An 18,481-nucleotide genomic window follows, 5' to 3' on the forward strand; every position below is an offset into this window, starting at 1 on the left:
CGAGTCGCCAATTTGACGGTCACCATAACTGTACTAGAATTTGGGTTATGTTGTCTTCACACGTTCTAAGCCAGTCAATACGTCAATTCTATGGTGAGTCGTTATTTTTTTCCTAATCTAAAGTTTATTTTTTCATCCTAGAATTTGATTTGCTAAAATTTAGTTTGTTGATATTCAAAATTACAAAAAAACATTAGTCCTGATTATAATCCCAAATTTCGTCTTTTTCATCAGTCCTATGGCGTCAGTTCTGTGTCAGATAATTTAGCCTTATTGTGAGTTTCACATGGAAAACAATTCACAGGGAAAATGTTCGTTCCCACGGACTTTCAAAAGCTATTGAGAGTTTCACTCGAATAAAATTTCGCATCAAATCGGAAATGACAGTTCGAAAAATAGACATGTTCAAAAAACTGAGACCTTAATAAATTTCCCTTCTCTATGAGGGAAACAGAGACTGAAATCTAAATCATTTCTTCTTATTAATCAAAAAAAATTCAAGAAATTAATGTGGCGCTCCAATTACTTTCTAAAACTGTGCCCACTGAGTGCAAAAACACTCTAAATTCAACCCTCATCGACTTATAAGCAAAAAACAGTAACTTAACGACCACGAATACAAAATTTACCTCTCCGTTTTAAAACATATGTGCACTGATGTTTTTAAAATAAACATTACGGAAGCATTACGGAAATTCCTGCACTGAGCTTGGAACAATTTTTTTTTTTGAATTTCCAGCTCCTCTGCGACGACTTTGCTCGTGCTCATTTGGACAGCCTTTCTTTTTTATTGATTTGAGGAGTCGGAGGTGTTGGTTGGTCATTTTCGTTTTGAGGAGTGACTTCAAGGTCATAATTGAATGGATGTGAAGACGAACCAGCCGCAGTTGGACAATCAGCCCTATCATGAATTCCATCGTAATCGGAAATGTGTACGAATCCCGAAAAACTGTATCATGAAATCCGTTCGTAATGCAAAATTGTATTTGATTTTCCACTACGAACGGATTTCATGATACAGTTTTTCGGAATTCGTAAAAATAACCGATTACGATGGAATTTATGATAGGTCTGAATATTCTTCATTCAAAACCTCCTTCCACTGCTTCACTCATTCCAACCAGTTGGAATATAGTCTCTTCCGAGGGTGAACATTTTTGGGTTTTATTCGGTCCACCTCCTGTTCCTCTTTGGTAGATTTTATTCGATGCTGCTTTTTTGCGAACGTATCGCTTTTCGTCAATCCAAACCTATTTACAAAACATAATTTTAAACCAAAAATTAATTAGAGCTAAAAAATAAACTTACTTTTTTCCACTCGCATTAATTTTTAAAGGGGTGGGGGTCTGCGCTGTTAAGCTCGAATGTGAGCTGCTTCCAAAACTCCAAAACTTTTTCGCGACATTGCTTTACAAAGCCTTTGGCAATTTCAACATTTTGTTGCATTTTATTTAAAAGCATTTCGCTTTGGGCTTTATTTAAAGTTTTGCTACTGAAATATTGGAAAAATTCACTTTTATTTTTTGTCACAAAAAAAAACAACAAACATCTTAAATTTTCCGATTTGTTCTTCTCTCGTTCGCCACAAAAAAATAAGTATACATTTCAGCTGTTGAGAACGTAACATTTCACACGGAAAAAATGCTTACAATAAGGGGATTTTTTCGAACATGGGGAATTTTTTCGTCAGAAAGTCATAATTAAGGAAAAGGGAAATGGGAATTTTTCCATGTGGAATTTTGTTCCCATGGATCTTACAATAGGGCTGATTGTTATTGTTCTTCATTTCTTAATCATAAGTACTTTTAAGATAAATATTTTTACATTTTGTTCATATTGTTTGTTGATTACTTAAAGATAAGTGAATAACGTTACGTTAAATGTAAAAAGTCTGTTTTGTAAACTGATATAGTATTTTCTCCAGTATTGCATAATAATAATTATTTTTAATTGTTACTTATTGATTCTAAGTGATCATTATTAATTTGTATTAAATTTCATTATAACACTTTCAAAACTGTGTATAACATGACTTGTGTATAATAACCTATATGTATATATTTTGTTGCGAAATATACATAGGGAAGGAGTTTTTCTTTGATATTAACAAACGTAAACAAAAACTTAAGACTTTGAATTTGGCTAAAACGAAAACAATTTTGGGGAACTCTTGAATTTTTTGTTCAACTTTAATTTAAATAAAACAAATTATTAGAAGATATCAGTAATTATTCTATTTCGGTATGGTGGTGCCTCCCTAGTAGTGGGATCCAATTTTCGCAGTTAAGAATTTACAACAAATTTAAACCAAAAAACTGCCCTTCCTGACTCCCTTAGTACTGGGTAAACTCTAAGAAAATCAAACCATTGCAAAATCACTTTGATTAAAAACAAAGTAGAGTCGAGTCGCATATCGTCGGCTAAAGATGCAAACCTAGTTTGTCCATTTTTGTAAATTGTTCAGCGGAGCGTTTTGAAATGTTTAATTTGCTACCAATTTTATACGTTTAACAAGTCTGATATTGCTTTTTATACCATTTTATTATTTTTTTCTGTTTTTTAGACTGCTTGTAGTAAAGTTTTAAGAATTTGACTACTTATCATTCTTTAGGTACTTACGAGGATTTCGTCCTCAAAAAACGAAAGATATGAAGGATTTAAGAGGCTTTCTTTTAAGTAAATGTTACACAAAATTTTGTATTGGTTTTAATTTAGAAATTAAGATAATTAAAACAATAAGTAAAATAAGTTAATAAAAAGGAATTTTATTAACTTATTTTATAGTCAAATTACACATTGTAGTAGGAATTTAGGTATGGAAATATTAGTCGAAAAAAAGTTTATAATTGTTTTAGTTCTTGGTTTTCTTGAGAAAGCTAGAAGAAAAAAGGTATAGGTACCAACAAAATATAACTTTTTAAAACTTTAATGTGGCAGAGAGTTATAAAAAGAATGATAATCTTGCTTGAGAGATTTCTCCCGCTCTTAAAGATGTTTGTATTTATCTTCGGATATTTAAGGTTGAGTCTAATATAACTTTGGAATATTGTCAATTTAAATTGGATTGAAAGGCTTTATTCGTTGCGTTAATGATTTCCAATCGTCAGGGAAAATCAATGTATATTCAATGGAGCCTTCATCGTTGTACTTTAAAGCGTGGATCTGGTTCACTGTTGGATCTCCACATTTTTTTCCTGGTCTTATTGAAGATATATATAAATTTAAGTGAAGAATATTTTTTAAAATATTCAAAATTCTAATAATTCACATTGTAAGGAAAGGGGTGGGCACGAGCTTTTTCACAGATGTCAACATAATCTGCTGGGACGTTTATGTTTCGATTACGCAGCTTTTTTCAATTGCTGAGTGCATTGAATCCACTTACATCTGGGTGTGTCCTTTCACAAGTATTTTTTGGAATACTTTTATTTTTTGTAAGGCTGTTAGATTGGGAAGTACATTTGCTAAGATGACATTTCTATTTTGAGCAGCACACCCGTCACTGTAAATAATTATTTCCTTACAATCGTTGGTGGGTATAACTTTCTCAACGAGAAAATTGCACAAAATGGACGAAAACTCATCAGCGCTAACTCCACCTTAAGCTTCGTTCCATTTAACTGTGTCTTTGTCTGCCACATAGATTTGAAGTACAATTTTGATGAACTTGATCCACAATAGTGAGATTCCATTTTTGGTAGGAAAATCTTTTAGGCAGTCCTTTTGAAGATTAAATTTTGTTTGGCGGTTATTTTGAATAGGGATTTACTGTTGGTAAAGATAAATCTGAAGAATCAATTGATGTACTTTCAGTTTCCAAACTTTTTTCTTCCAGTTAGTTACAGCCCACTCACCAATACTTAAGATATTCAAGTACATCACCTTGCAAACGTTTCGTATCATTTTTATATTTAAGAATATAATAAATTGAACTATTTCGTTTCCTTGATTGTTCGACCCGTCGTCTTTTAATTTATTTAATTTTAGTTGTGCATTCTACCTAAACCTTTATTTTCATTCCAAGATTTCTTCAAAAACTCATTTAAAATGTTATTTCTCTCCTCATCATTAAACTCGTTTAATCGTATCAATTTGGTGGTTTTTCCTTTGCAGTTGCATCTTTTTTTAATACTTTTGGGCCAAACCTGATTTTTTTCTAAAATATGACTGCCCTTTTTCCCTTGAAAGTTATTGTTTATTACCAAACTATTACTGAATTATAAAAACTACTGTTGTGTCATCAGTTGGAATAGGTTCAACTTCATCCAAACTTTTAAGTTCAACATGATTGCTCTCAATATTTTCCAAAAAATCGGTTAAGATTAATTCGTGCGAATCTTCTGCCATATCGATTACACTATTCTCTACTTCGAAAATTTTGTTTTGAAACTCCATGACATCATTTGGAAGTTCTTCGGATAGTGCAATGTCATTTTTAAAGGCAAGTTTAAGCATTTTTAATCCACGGGACATCATTATTCTTGACTTAAAATTTGTGAAAAGCAGGAGTTAAAAAATAATAAAAAAAAAAACATAATACTAAATAGTCCAGTCAAATTAGAACTGTCTAGGTTTTGCATTTAAATAAAATGTGCATGAATACATTTAACCTTGCACACACCCCAAATACTAAAGTTAGGCCAGGCATGGGTTTGCAATTAGGTAGCATGTCCACCATACATACTTAATTGTTTATATGGCGTAATTCTGAGTCTTAGAATGGTAAAGCTATTTACGATCATTTCCTTTGATAAACCTCTTATTAGTGCATATAATCCCTACAATCGACTTGAGACGGCGATGCCAAGCTTCAACTACATTTTGTGTGCAAGGAAAAACATTTTTTAGACAATCGGCAATTAACTTCAATTTAGGTTCATGTTTATTTTTTTTTTGACACATCCAGAAAATTGGTTTTGAACCAAAAGTAAAGTTTTGAAAAGTCCTAATCTTCTGAACTTTTGCTTAGCTCCGAAAAGTTCACTCAAATGATAAAACCAAACATGCATTGACGGAGTTTGAAAAAATTAGATTTGGGGATTTCGTTTGTGGATTATCAGCGTGGGGATTAGATTCTAAGGATTTTATTTTTGGAGATTTTGAATTATTTATTTATTTATTTATTTTTCGTCTTTCAAGTAACATGACTTTATAGAGACTACATTTGAATCAAGTAATAATATGAATTTATAACATATGAGTTCAATATAATTAACTTAAAATAATACAGATATAATAAATTTAATAAATTTCTCTTAATATCTAACCTACTATTATTAAAATCAATTAAAAAATCAAATTCATTAAAATCAATACAGGAATCAGTAATTGGGTTGTGTTTGGCATAATTTGTACTATGAAAAGGAACATGTAAAAAATTTCCATCTCTAGGTCGAAAACTACGAGAAGGTACGTAAATATTAAACATTGATAGCAAATTAGAACAATCTATGTTAGAATTCAAAACATCGAAAGCAAAGAGTATCGAATATAGCTTTCTTCTTTGCACTAAAGGTTTTAAATCAATTAATTTACACATGGTCTCATAAGATGGAATATCTGAGTTTCGAAAAACCTTACGTAAGGCGAATTTGGTAAATCTTTTCTGAACTTTTTCAATCCTAAGGATACTTGATTGAGTAAAGGGATTCCATATAATGCAACAATACTCAAGCAAAGGTCTGACAAGGGATAAATAAAGAGTTTTTAGAGTATATGGATCTTCAAAAGACTTAGAACTTCTAGATATAAAACCCAACATCGCGTTAGCCCTAGAAATAATGTGGTCAATATGAAGCGAAAAACTCATTTTATAGTCAAAGATAACTCCAAGATCTTTTTGTCTTGTTAACCTTTGTAATGGATGATTATCAATTTTGTAATTGAAACTTAATGGATCTAGTATCTTAAAAAATGTAACAACACTGCATTTTTTAATATTGAAATATAAACCATGCATAGCACACCAGTTAACAATGCAGTCAATATCAGTTTGAATTTTACTGGCATCTAATGGAGATCTTACACAGCTAAAAATCTTGAGATCATCGGCATATAAGAGACACTTTGCATAGGAAATATAATTTGGCAAATCATTAATAAAAAGAATAAAAAGGAGTGGCCCAAGGTGGCTGCCTTGAGGAACACCTGAAAAGTTTGTTATTTTATTTGATATAACATCACCAATTTTAACATATTGACTACGTCCAACCAAATAACTTTTAATCCAGTCAAGGAGAGAAGAGTGAAACCCAATCAGCTCAAGTTTTTCGTGTTGCACACGATCAAATGCCTTTGAAAAATCGGTGTAAATAACGTCGACTTGCAAGCGATTTTCTAAGCAACCAAGACAATAATTCGTAAATATTGATAAATTGGTTGCTGTCGATCTACCACTCATAAAGCCATGCTGATGTTGAGAAATATGATTTTTAACTAAATTATACAGTTTATTTTTAACAATTGCTTCAAATACTTTTGGAATTAACTGAAGTTTAGCAATAGGTCTATAATTTTCCACAGATCCCTTAGATCCAGATTTATGCAGAGGAGTAATCTGAGAATGTTTCCATGTATCTAAAAATATACCTTGTTGCAAAGACATGTTGAAAATATAACACAGCGGGGCTGCTAAATTATATTTACAAAATTTTAAAAGAAGTGGAGGAATATTATCTGGTGCAGCGGAGAAACTATTGTCAGAATTAGACCATTATGTCGGTATCCCTGGTAATACTAAATCATTTCAAAACATTGTATTTTAATCATTAAATACAGCATATCACCTTCTTGTTGGTGTACGACCAATTTAAAGGGTAACTGTATCTTATTTTTTTGGCAGACTATTATGATTCGATTTGTTTCGGCTATAAACAGCCCTATTCTGCTATTCACGTGGTTCGTATATTCGGTTCACCCATTGGATTCCCTTTCACACTGCCTTTGCATTCTGCTATCCATCGGGTGAACTACATTATCAAAACCAATTTAACATTCAAATAAACAGCTGTTCATGTAAAAATCTTGGGAATGTTGGATAAATTGTTTTGATTCATACAAAAATTAAGTTTAATCAATCCACCTAAACAAAATAATTTGTATAATTTTTGGAAATGGGCAGTATTGGATTTTGTATTCCAATTGTAAGCAAAGGAATAAGAAAATCCTCAAAAAAAGAGCGTCGGAGAAATGTTAAAAATTGTCTTCCTTCCTCTAAAAATGTTAATATTCTTTTATTTATAAAACAAATATTCTTAATTTAGCAATTAATTAGTTTTCACTTACATTTTAAAAAAATTGACAAACCACATATCAAATGAAAAATCGGCTGCATTTTATATGCGGATCTGAATTGTATAGAATGAATGCTTTCACGTAAATAGAGGAACAACGCTCATTATTACCGACGTTACCGACATACACAGATTCACTTCGAATGAATAGCAGAATAATGAGTAGTGTTCAAGTTCAAGCCTGAAAGTCTCAGACTATTCAATTTATAAATTAATTATAATGGTGTATCAATTTTCAAATCGCCAATAATTGAAGTGGACATTTTTGACGGTTTGTTGGTTTTTAACCTGGCTGCTTTCTTAAATCCAGGTCGATGTGAGAAAAAGCAAAATAAAAAACTAATGTGGTCTGTAGCTGTAAAAAACAGAATTCTGTATGTTGTGTTACTGAACATCTTTATACAAACTCCCTGTGGAGTGTAAGAAACCGTTATGTCTTCTAGTATGGTTTAAATTATACCCAATTGCGTCGTTTAAAAATAAATAAATCTTGTTTTTCAAAACGTGAACTATCAAATTTGATGCAAACTTTTTCCTTTCATATGACACCAAAAGAAACTAACAGATTATGGTAAGTAATTGTTCTCAAATGAATGGCAACCTTGGCTTGGACGAACTTTTGGCTAGGCAAATATATGCTTTTATATTTTCATAATCTTTCATTTAAAGGAAAAAAAACAATCAATAACACAAGGAATACATTTTCTACACTGCAAATGCAGGCAACCCTGGGTTATACGAAGTATTGTTTAAGCAGGTAGTTTCACACATAATAAAATTATTTAAGGGAGCGTATCGGAATCCTGATTTTAAAAATACTGAAAAAAAGTGTTATAATCACGAACCGATTTTTTAAAATCCCACTTATTCAAAATCCCGATAAATAAGAATCCCGACAACTTGTTTTCTTTTTCTTACAAAATACGTGCATTAAACCAAATAACAATAGGAGTCAAAGGTTTGAATGTTTAATTAAGAAGCCTTTTGAAATACGAGTAAAACTGTTTTTTTTTTTCGTCGCATAGCCTACAGTTGAACTTAAGTAATTATGAGTACAGTATACTTTGTTAATTGATTTGAGTATGCTTTTTGTTTTAAAAAAATACTACTTTATATTATTATTATTTGATATTTAACTTCTGTTAAAGGTTACAATAAAATGACTATAGACAAATTACACATTAATAAATAATATTTTTATAATTTCGATTTGGAACCAAAACTAATTGTTTAATTTTAAAAACTCGGGTGATTTTTAAAAATTAAAGAACTAGGTTTGTTTTTCAAAATCGGGATAATAATAAACGGGAATATAAACAACGGGATTATAGAAAACGGGATTACAAAAAGCGGGATTATAAAATGTAGTATTATAAAAATCGGGCTATCGAACCCAACCAGATTGAAAGATCTTCCAATATTTGCCGACAAATATTGCCTATAAACAAAATTATCCATTTTTACGATTGGTTGATTTGGCTGACAATTAAAAAGAATTTTAATATCTTCCAATTAATAATTGGTCAGGTTCAGACAACATAAGCGTCTTCATTTGCAGTCAAATTTATTCTTTGAACGCAATTTTTTTACCAAAGCAATAAGTTAGTTTTTAAGCGTTATGAATTTCAAATTCAGAACTTTACTTCGCAAACCACTAATTTAAGTTCATAGTAAAAAAAGTACCAACAAAATTAATGTCTACAAAACACTCCTCAGACAAGCTACAAGTTCATCAAGATTTGTATTTTGTATTGTAAATAAATATATTAGTTATTTTTGTTTTTTTCCAAATTGACAAGGAACATTAAATAATTTTGTGCAGAAAATAAATAAATCATAGAACAATAAAGTTCAGCTTTTAGTTGACTGAAAAAACATGATCAACTGTCATTGTGACATAAGTTGACTTGACTTCATAGTTATTGAGAATTTTCTTGACTAACTTTCCAGTCAACTTTCGATTAAAATTGCCTTAATTGGAAGGTAAATTTTTGGCAGCTGGCCTATTAGGTACTAGAAACTTGCTTAACTTTGAAGAATCCTTATGTCGTCTGAAACTGACAAATTTTCTCGGCAGATGACAGAGAATATGAAAAATTATTTTAGAAGTGAAAACAAAATGTCGTGCAGAACCTTTTAAAAAAATGTATACTATAAAAAAGTGAAACAATAATGAAGCAGGCCATAACGATCTTTTTGTAAAATTAGGTGTTTAGACGAGTACAAATCATTGCAAGAAGTCGGCCAATTCTTTGATAGAAAATTAGCCGAAGATTGACTGACAGTTTTTGTCTGTCACTATTGACAGATAAAATTGTTTGTTGATAAAAAATTGATTAAATTGTTATGCGTAAAATCTGCCAATATTGGAAGATCTTTTAATCACGTATACTTAGTTTTACTTCAACAAATAATAAATTACACATTTACAGTCGCTTACATTTAGCTCATAAATGAAAGCGGTCATTTACCACTTTAAACATTTGTTTAAATTAATATTTTAATGTGAACGTATACAAACATATTTATTTAATTAAAGACAAAATATTGCTCTTTTCGGATTATGATTAATAATACCAAAAGAGGATATTAATGTCTCTCTTCATTGACCTTTAACAAATTTGTTTCCCAAACTTTCCAAAAAATTGGCTCATATTTTCAATTGTTTTTTTCTTTTTAGTTTATCCACTTGTCCTTAAAAAATTTTGTATTTAACACAACAACATTAAAATGTATAAGTCCACCGATTACAACTATTCCGATGACTCAGGCAGCGGTGTTTCCAGGCGTCTTAGGAGTCGACTCGCAGATTTTGAATCTACCAGGTACAATTAAATTAAGTGATTGTTTATACGCATAGAACATATGTTTAAAACGAGTGATTTTTTAAGAATTATCGAAAATTTAAAAAAAAAGACTCAGATGCGAACCACGTATGGATTTTTCTAAAACTTAGAAAAAATATTTATAAAAGTATTTTGTGTGAGAAAAAATTGAAGTCAATCAGCCCTGTCAACTTTAATGGAAAGTTCACTGGAAATTTAGTCAAGAAAAATTTCCCTAATTATCAAGTCAAGACTACTTCCATCAAAATGACAGTTGATCATGTTTTTTCATTCAACTGAGAGCTGAACTTTATTACTTTATGATTTATTTATTTTCTGCACAACTTCATTTAATGTTTTCTGTAAAAGAGTTAATTGTCAATTTGGAAAAGAAAGATGTAATAACAACACAAACCATAAACACAAATCTTGATGGACTTGTAGCTTGCCTAAGGAGTATTTTATAAACAATAACTTCGTTGGTACTTTTTGTACTATGAACTTAAATTAGAGGTTTGCGATGAATTTGAAATTCATGACACTTGAAAAACTAACTAGTTGCTTTGGTCAAAACGTACGTTCAAAGAATGAAGTTGAATGCAAATGGAGTCCCTTTTGTTGCCTAAATCTGCAATCTGTTAGTGAACAATGATTTTGACGGTTCACAATCAGCTACTCAGGTAAGGACACAAAAATTCATGATCAAATTAATCGTTTAGTATTTAAATACAAATTTTATCTAATATTTGGTTTTATTGAATAAAAAAAAGACAAAAAAGATTATTTTAAGTTTTGAAAACACAAACGTTTCTTTTTTTATTTGCACTTGTCATTAATATGACAGTTCCGGATTGACTTACTTTTCGGTGCAATTTTACACTCACAAAGCCAGTTGAATTTTGACTCCGCAGTCACTATAGGGTAGCAGCCACGAACCGAAGCCTGTAAAGACGATCAGGCGAACATCGTAGTAGAACCGCAGTCGATGCTGAGAATATGGAAAGATAACTTCTCCAAATTATATAACGGCGATGAGGAACCGAATTCCGCTGTAAGGGAGATAGAACGACTCAACCTCGGCGACGCAGATCAACAATTCCGCCTACCCGACCTTGACGAAGTGAAGATAGCTATATCTAAACTTAAGTCAAACAAAGCTGCTGGAGCTGACGGCATCGTTGCCGAACTATTCAAAGCAAAATATGGTCGGAAGAAAGCATGCCCGATGAGTGGAATCTCAGCATAGTGTGCCCGATACATAAGAAAGGAGAGCCTCTAAACTGCGCCAACTACAGAGGGATCAGTCTCCTTAACATTGCGAAAAAGATCCTCTCTGCCGTATTATGCGAACGTCTGAAGCCAACAACCTGATTGGTCCTTATCAGTGTGGCTTCAGACCAGGAAAGTCTACTATCGACCAAATATTCACACTACGGCAGATCTTGGAAAAAACCCAGGAGCTTCAAATCGATACCCACCATCTCTTTATCGATTTTAAAGCCACGTATGACAGCATCTATAGGGAAGAGCTCTACCGAGCAATGTCTGGTTTTGGCATCCCTGTCAAACTTATCCATTTGTGCAGAATGACGATGGAGAATGCACGTTGCTCTATCAAGGTCGGAAAAGATCTTACCGATGCATTTGATGTCAAAAAAGGTTTTAGACAAGCCGATGCACTGTCATGCGACTTCTTCAACATCGTTCTGGAAAGAATTGTGCAAAACTGAACCGTCAACACTAGAGGCACAATCTTCCAAAGGTCCATCCAATTTCTCGGATATGCAGATGATATTGACATAATTAGAAGATCGAAGCGTGATGTCAGTGGAGCGTTTTTTGAGCATTGCGATGGGTTTAGTGGTCAATGAGGACAAGACCAAGTATATGCTGTCATCAAAAAAGGACACTGAACAACGACGTCTTGGACAAAACGTCACCATGGACAGCTATAACTTTGAGGTAGTTAAGGACTTTGTCTACCTAGGCACCGCTATTAATACAGACAACGACACCAGCGCTGAAATCAAACGAAGAATAACTCTTGCAATGCTTCTTCGGACTTAGAAGGCAATTGAGAAGTAAATGCCTCTCTCGAGCATCAAAATCTCCATCTATAAGACACTCATCATCCTGGTTTTCATTTATGGCGCTGAGGCATGGACAGCAGCTGATTTCCGAATAAAACAAATGTCTCAAAAAGAAAGTTAACTTAGGATCTTTTAATTTTATTAGCAAATTGCGACCGTGCGATTACGACGAGTTAGGCCTCTTTCACACGAAACGGTTTCTATCAGGTACGGTTTCTATCCGTGAGCCATTAATAGTAAACTAATTAAATTAAATAAAGCTTTCACACTGGAAGGAGACGGATTTTTTTCCGTACGGACGATTTAAAACAGCCGTCTGACTTCTTTCACACGAGACGGCTTCGTCCGTACTTTTAGCAGTGATTTTTAAGGGGTTTTTATTTATTGTAAAAAAGAACCGTAACCTTGATTATCTCAAAATTTTAACAGATGTTGAAAACCTTGGTCTTCGTTCATAAAATTATTCTGGAGGCAATATCATTTTTTGTTCGTTCGTTTTTATTCGGATTGACAACTAAATTTTTTGAAGTCGCCAGCGTTTTTTGTTCGAAAAAATTAAGGATCAACCAAAATGTTCACTTTTTTAAATTGCTATAGTAAAAACACTCAATTATTTTTTGTAAAGACAAATTTCTTCCATTATCGACATCTCCACCGGTTCTTGAGATATTACAGACAAAATATTCCGGAGCACAAACACACAACACCTAAATAAATAAATGAGGTGATGCAACAGCCCCTTGATAACTTGCGCGTTAAGACTTACAACTCTCAACCATTCCTCTGTGCGGGTAATGTTGTCAGGGATAGAGAGGACCTACAGTTTTAAGCCGAATTCGAACGGCTAATTCGAGAAAGCTTTTTTCATGACAAGAGTTAATCTTGGTGGATTTGTTAATTCCGCGCAAGGGGCAGTAGCCGTGAAAAAACTTTAGATGGCACAAGCAGGGATTTAACCCAAGACCTCTGGCATAACTGTCCAACGCACTAACCATCATGCTAGAGGTACTAATTCAAGAAAGCTTGAAACGTCAAAAATGACAACATTTTCAGTTTGACAAATCGGACCGATTGAAATAACTTCCCATGGGAAGTTTATAATGGATTTCTAGTTTGTGTCAGGACTTTTTTTTGTATATAATAAATGTGATACTTCAATCTTCTTTTTATCATGTTGTTTTTGAAATCCTAATTTTAATTTCTTAAGTTTTTTTTATCTAAAGAACTAAGTGGCCAATCGTTTCGGGCTAAATGGTGGTGGGTTTACTAGGAACTTTATATATTCCCACAGAAAATAGTCAAACCTTTAATACGATCGTTTGAAGTCCAATTCATAGGTCCCTAACATGAAATTAGGCGGTTCCCAAAAGTTAAATTATGGAACAATTGGTGTGACATTTTGCATCATTTTGCTGAAACCACAGCTACAGCACGTCATGGTTGTTCGATCTATGAACGAAAAAGTCAGTAAACGTGGCTCCATAGCGGTCACTATTGAGTGAAATGTTCTGTCCGGTATTGTTTTTAAAGAATTAGAAGCGTACAATGGTTCGGAGCCTTTAAGAAAATGTAATAGAATTCTGGTTTTAATATTCCCAATTAAACATATGATTTTATTTGGTTTTAAGTTTTCAATATATTTTTTGATCCACTAAAAGTTTTTATTAGTAAAAAACAAGATTTGGTCAATTTAAAATGTATTATTGTTATCGGTCTTATGTATTTGTATCATTCTCACTGCACGACACGGTTCAGTGGCAGTAAAATATGCTTTTAAATGAGATACATACTGACACCTCTACTCTTCTTCCCAATATTGTGAGAGGCATTTCATTGACAAATCAACCATCGCTTTCAGGGCCTTTTAGCAAAAAAAAACAGCTGTTACATTCAAACGACTTATAGGCTATAATATTTTATAGATGTGCACTGTTCGCATTTAATGAAATGAATGAATCACTGTCTCATAATTTCAAGAATTTAATTGATTTTCATTCATGCATCTAAATTTTAATTTTGTGTATAAATAATAAAACCATTGAAAATTTAGAAATATGCTTCGAAAATGGTCATCGTCATCGTACCTTTTATGCGTGCGTTTCCTTTCCAAAGCAGCAAAATTCACTGATGTAATGGGATTCAATGACTCCTACTCCTATATCGACTTTACTACAGTTTGATAGCCTATTGTAGTCATTGATCAGGTGTGGTAAATTGCACGTATGCCACTGATGGGAGCTAATTACTAAGCATGAGATGGCTGCCAAAAGAATACAAACAAAATTAAAAATATAATCCATTGTCCATTATCAAAAATAAATAAAAACGTATTCGATTTTCGTCATTGCCGCTGTCTGAGATTGATTTGGTGATGCGTTGTTTTTTGTTTAAACCGGGAAACGAACTTTTAGACTTTCTTAGAGGTGAATGTAGACAAAATATGTGAAACAAGACACTAGGTATAATTTTTTTCAAATGCCCTACAAAAAAAGATATCTATTGGGTCATTTAAATATGTATAACTGAGTATCTGCTTAAAACTTTGTTTTGCAAAGCGGATTCTCTAGTTTTTATTAATTAAATATTATTTTAAGATTTCCTAAAGCAAGTGCCATCATTGATGATTTCATAGTTTATCTCACCAAACAGTAAAATAAGGTTGTTCATCATTTTATATAAAGTAAGATTGTTGGACTTGATATTTCAAAGTTTAACATCAGATTTTCGGTTTTTCTCCAACATTCTTACTTATTTTTATACACGATCTTTTGTCGGAAACTTTTAACCCACTTTATTGTTTCGCTGATGACAGTACCCCAGTTTTTTCTATTCGTTTTTAGATTTGCATTTTTGTTCTTCGGATATGAACTTCCAACGTCAGCGTATAATATGGTTATTGAATTTTGATCTTTTTTTTTACCCCTTTTGATCTGGCTTTAATTTACTTACTTACTTAAGGTCCTCACTTAACGAACTTCTCCATCTAGCACGGTCCCTAGCATTGGTTTCCATGCGCTCTACGTGATCGAGCAATCTTAGGCGTTGGACTTTTACCCTTCTGGCTAAGGTCACGTCGCCGTACAGCCCGTACAGCTCGTCGTTCCATTTTCTCTTCCTTCCTCCATGGATGCATACGCGACCGTAGATCACACGAAGAACTTTTCTTTCGAAACGGCCCAAGGTGCTTTCATCCGCTTTTGTCATGGTCCATGCTTCTGCACTGTATAGCAGGACGGGGATGATAAGGATCTTATATAGCAACACTTTGGTCCTTCGAGAGAGAGCTTTGCCACACTATTGCTTTCTTAGCTCAAAGAAACAGCGATCAGCAAGAGTTATTCTTCATTTAATTTCATCGCTGGTGTTGTTTTCTGCGTTTACAACGGAGTCTAGGTAGACGAAGTCCTTGACTACCTCAAAGTTACGTCTGCTGATGGTGACGTTTTGACCAAGACGTCGGTGTTGTATGTCCTTTCTTGACGACAGCATGTACTTTGTTTTGCCCTCATTAACCGTTAATCCCATTTCTCCCCCCCCCCCTGCCACAACACTCACAAAAGCCCCATTGACATTACGCTGAGTTCTTCCGATTATGTCAATGTCATCAGCATATGCTAGTAATTGGACAGACTTTTGAAAGATAGTGCCTCTAGTGTTAACATGTGAGCTCTGCACTATTCTTTCAAGCACGATGTTAAAAAAATCACATGACAGTGCATCACCTTGTCAAAAACCTTTTTTGACATCGAAAGGTTCTGTTAAGTTTTTTCCAACCTTTATGGAGCAGCGTGAATTCTCCATGGTCATCCTGCTCAAACGGACAAGTTTGGCGGGGATGCCAAAACTAGACACGGCTCTATAAAGCTTGTCCCTATAGATGCTGTCATATGCGGCCTTGAAATCGATTAAAAAATGGTGGGCGTCGATTTGGTGTTCGTGGTTTATTTCGAGGATCTGCCGTAATGTGAATATTTGATCAACTGTGGACTTTCCTGGTCTAAAACCACACTGATAAGGACCTATAAGGTTGTTGACGATGTGCTTTAGACGTTCACATATTACGGCATAGAAGATTTTATAGGCGATGTTAAGTAGACTTATTCCTCTATAGTTGGTGCAGTTAAGAGGGTATCCTTTTTTCAGGATCGGGCAAACAATACTGAGGTTCCATTCATCGGGCATGCTTTACTCCGACCATACACAGATGAGTTGGTGCATGGTCCTAATCAACTTATCATCCAAACCATCCGCTCCAGCGGCTTTATTAAACTTCAGCTTAGATATGGCAATCTTCACTTCGTCGGGAGGACGGGATTTTTTGGCTTTCGTCGTCTATTTTAAATGGATCATCCTGCCTGACAGCGGAATACGGTTCGTCGTCGCCGTTATACAATCTGCAGAAGTAGTCCTTCCATATCCTGAGCATTGACTGCGGTTCCACTATGATGTTTCCACTTTCGTCTTTGCAGCCTTCGGTTCTAGGTTTATGTACTTGTGAATTTCGTTTCACATGTTCATAAAACTTTCGAACTTCATTCCTGCTTGTAAACCTCTCAACATCTTCGACCGCACGCTTATCATGCCTTCTCGTTTTCCTTCTGATGGTGTTCATCTCGCCTCTTCTGCAAATAGAGCTCATGAGCAGCTCTCGTCCTTTTTATGCAGCTCCGCTTTGCGTGCCTGTTTTTGGCTGCATTTGCCTGACAACATTCCTCATCAAACCAGGGCAGGGGTTCCTTGTTGGTGGCTGCTTGAAACCCAGCACATCAGAGGCGGTTTCTCTGATTGCATCTTGGCAATGTTGCCACTGGTTTTCGATACATTGTGTTTGCGGCAGAGAAGAGGTTACTTGTAACTCGGTTGGAGAAGAATTTGGCGATCTCTTGCGATTGTAACCGTTCGACGTTTTACCTTCTCCCATCATCTCCCTGTTTTGCTTTGGGTGTAAATCACCCAAATATTTTTTTTTGAGAAAAAAAGTGTAATTGCGCATTTGTTTTTCTGTAAAATTGTTTTTTTACAATTTCACACAATCTTAATGACAGATTTCTGTCTGTTTTTCGGTGGATTTCAATCAGGAATTTTTTTTTCAATGACCGAAACTTTTAATGATATAAACGACCTGTAAAAAAAATTCAAATGTTTGTTTTCAATGATGAAAACTAATGATAGCTGACGACTAAGGGGCCGGTTATAGCTGCCTATCAGTACTATCCATCAGTAAAATTAGTTTTTCAACATGTTGCAGATTTATTTCTAGCAAAAGATTAATACATTAAGATGAATCCTATATTCAAGTATTTTTGTCAAAAAGAAACAATGCATTTAAAGATTTATTTAATTTATAAATCCATTTTAATTTTGTTAATGATGAAATTTCATTTTACTGAACAGTTGACTGCAAAAAGTCTATTTTATTTTACTGTTGGTGTTCCAATTTTTTACTGTTCCGATCAAGTCATTAAAAATTTTAATAACGAAAAAAATAGTTAACAAAATTGCCTGAGGCGCGATGCTCGATGTTATGATCGAAAGAAAACAACATTTAATGACGTTAATTAACTGATTGCAATAAACGCTCATAACTAAAACATTTCAGATTCCTCCTGTTTCAAATTTTACTGATAGCTATAACCGGCCCCTAACTTCTACCTTCAGTTTACCGTACAAAAACTACCAAAAACATTATTGAAATATTACTTATTTCTCTTCCAATTTGACAAGGAACTCTTTAAAAAAAAAAAAGATTAAATGGAACTGTGCAGAAAATAAATAATTCATGGAGTAATAAAGTTTAGCTTTCAGTTGAATTAAAAAAACATTATCAATTGTCATTTTGACATAAGTTCATTTGACTTGATAGTTGGGGAGATTTTTCTTGACTAACTTTCCAGTCAACTTTCCAAAAAACTTACCTTAATTGGAATACAATTTTTTGTCAGCTGGCCAATCAGGTGCTACAAACTTGCCTTACTTTTACAAGTCCCTTATGTCGCCTGAACCTGCCCAATGGTAGCTATAATTGGCCCTTAAATCAAGTAATACCTTTCGAAAATGCCAACTCCTAAAAAAGTGTTTCCGAATTGAAAATCCAATGTTTAGAAAAACACCCGTTGAATCCAAATCACTTTGTGAAAAAATACATTTCTCAAGAGTTATGAAATTAAATGCAAACTAAATATTTTTGTTTTCAAGGTGGTGACATGTGGTTTTACCCTTCTACTCTGAAACTTTTTTTAACAGAAAGTTTTTTTTTCAAAATAAGTAAAATTAA

The 18,481-nt window shown here is 33.4% G+C and overlaps 1 protein-coding gene across 1 annotated transcript in view; it reads left to right on the plus strand.

Moving 5' to 3' along the window:
• The window catches only part of LOC129942140 (alkaline phosphatase), a 65,313-nt gene that overhangs the window by 40,679 nt on the left and 6,153 nt on the right, over positions 1-18,481 (plus strand). The window contains exon 3 of the mRNA XM_056050948.1: positions 9,973-10,117. Coding sequence (XP_055906923.1) covers positions 10,023-10,117 — 95 coding nt within the window. The 5' untranslated portion in view covers positions 9,973-10,022. The remainder of the gene's footprint in view (positions 1-9,972; positions 10,118-18,481) is intronic.

This window comes from Eupeodes corollae, chromosome 1 (assembly GCF_945859685.1).
Source record: "Eupeodes corollae chromosome 1, idEupCoro1.1, whole genome shotgun sequence".
Classification (NCBI taxonomy): domain Eukaryota; kingdom Metazoa; phylum Arthropoda; class Insecta; order Diptera; family Syrphidae; genus Eupeodes; species Eupeodes corollae.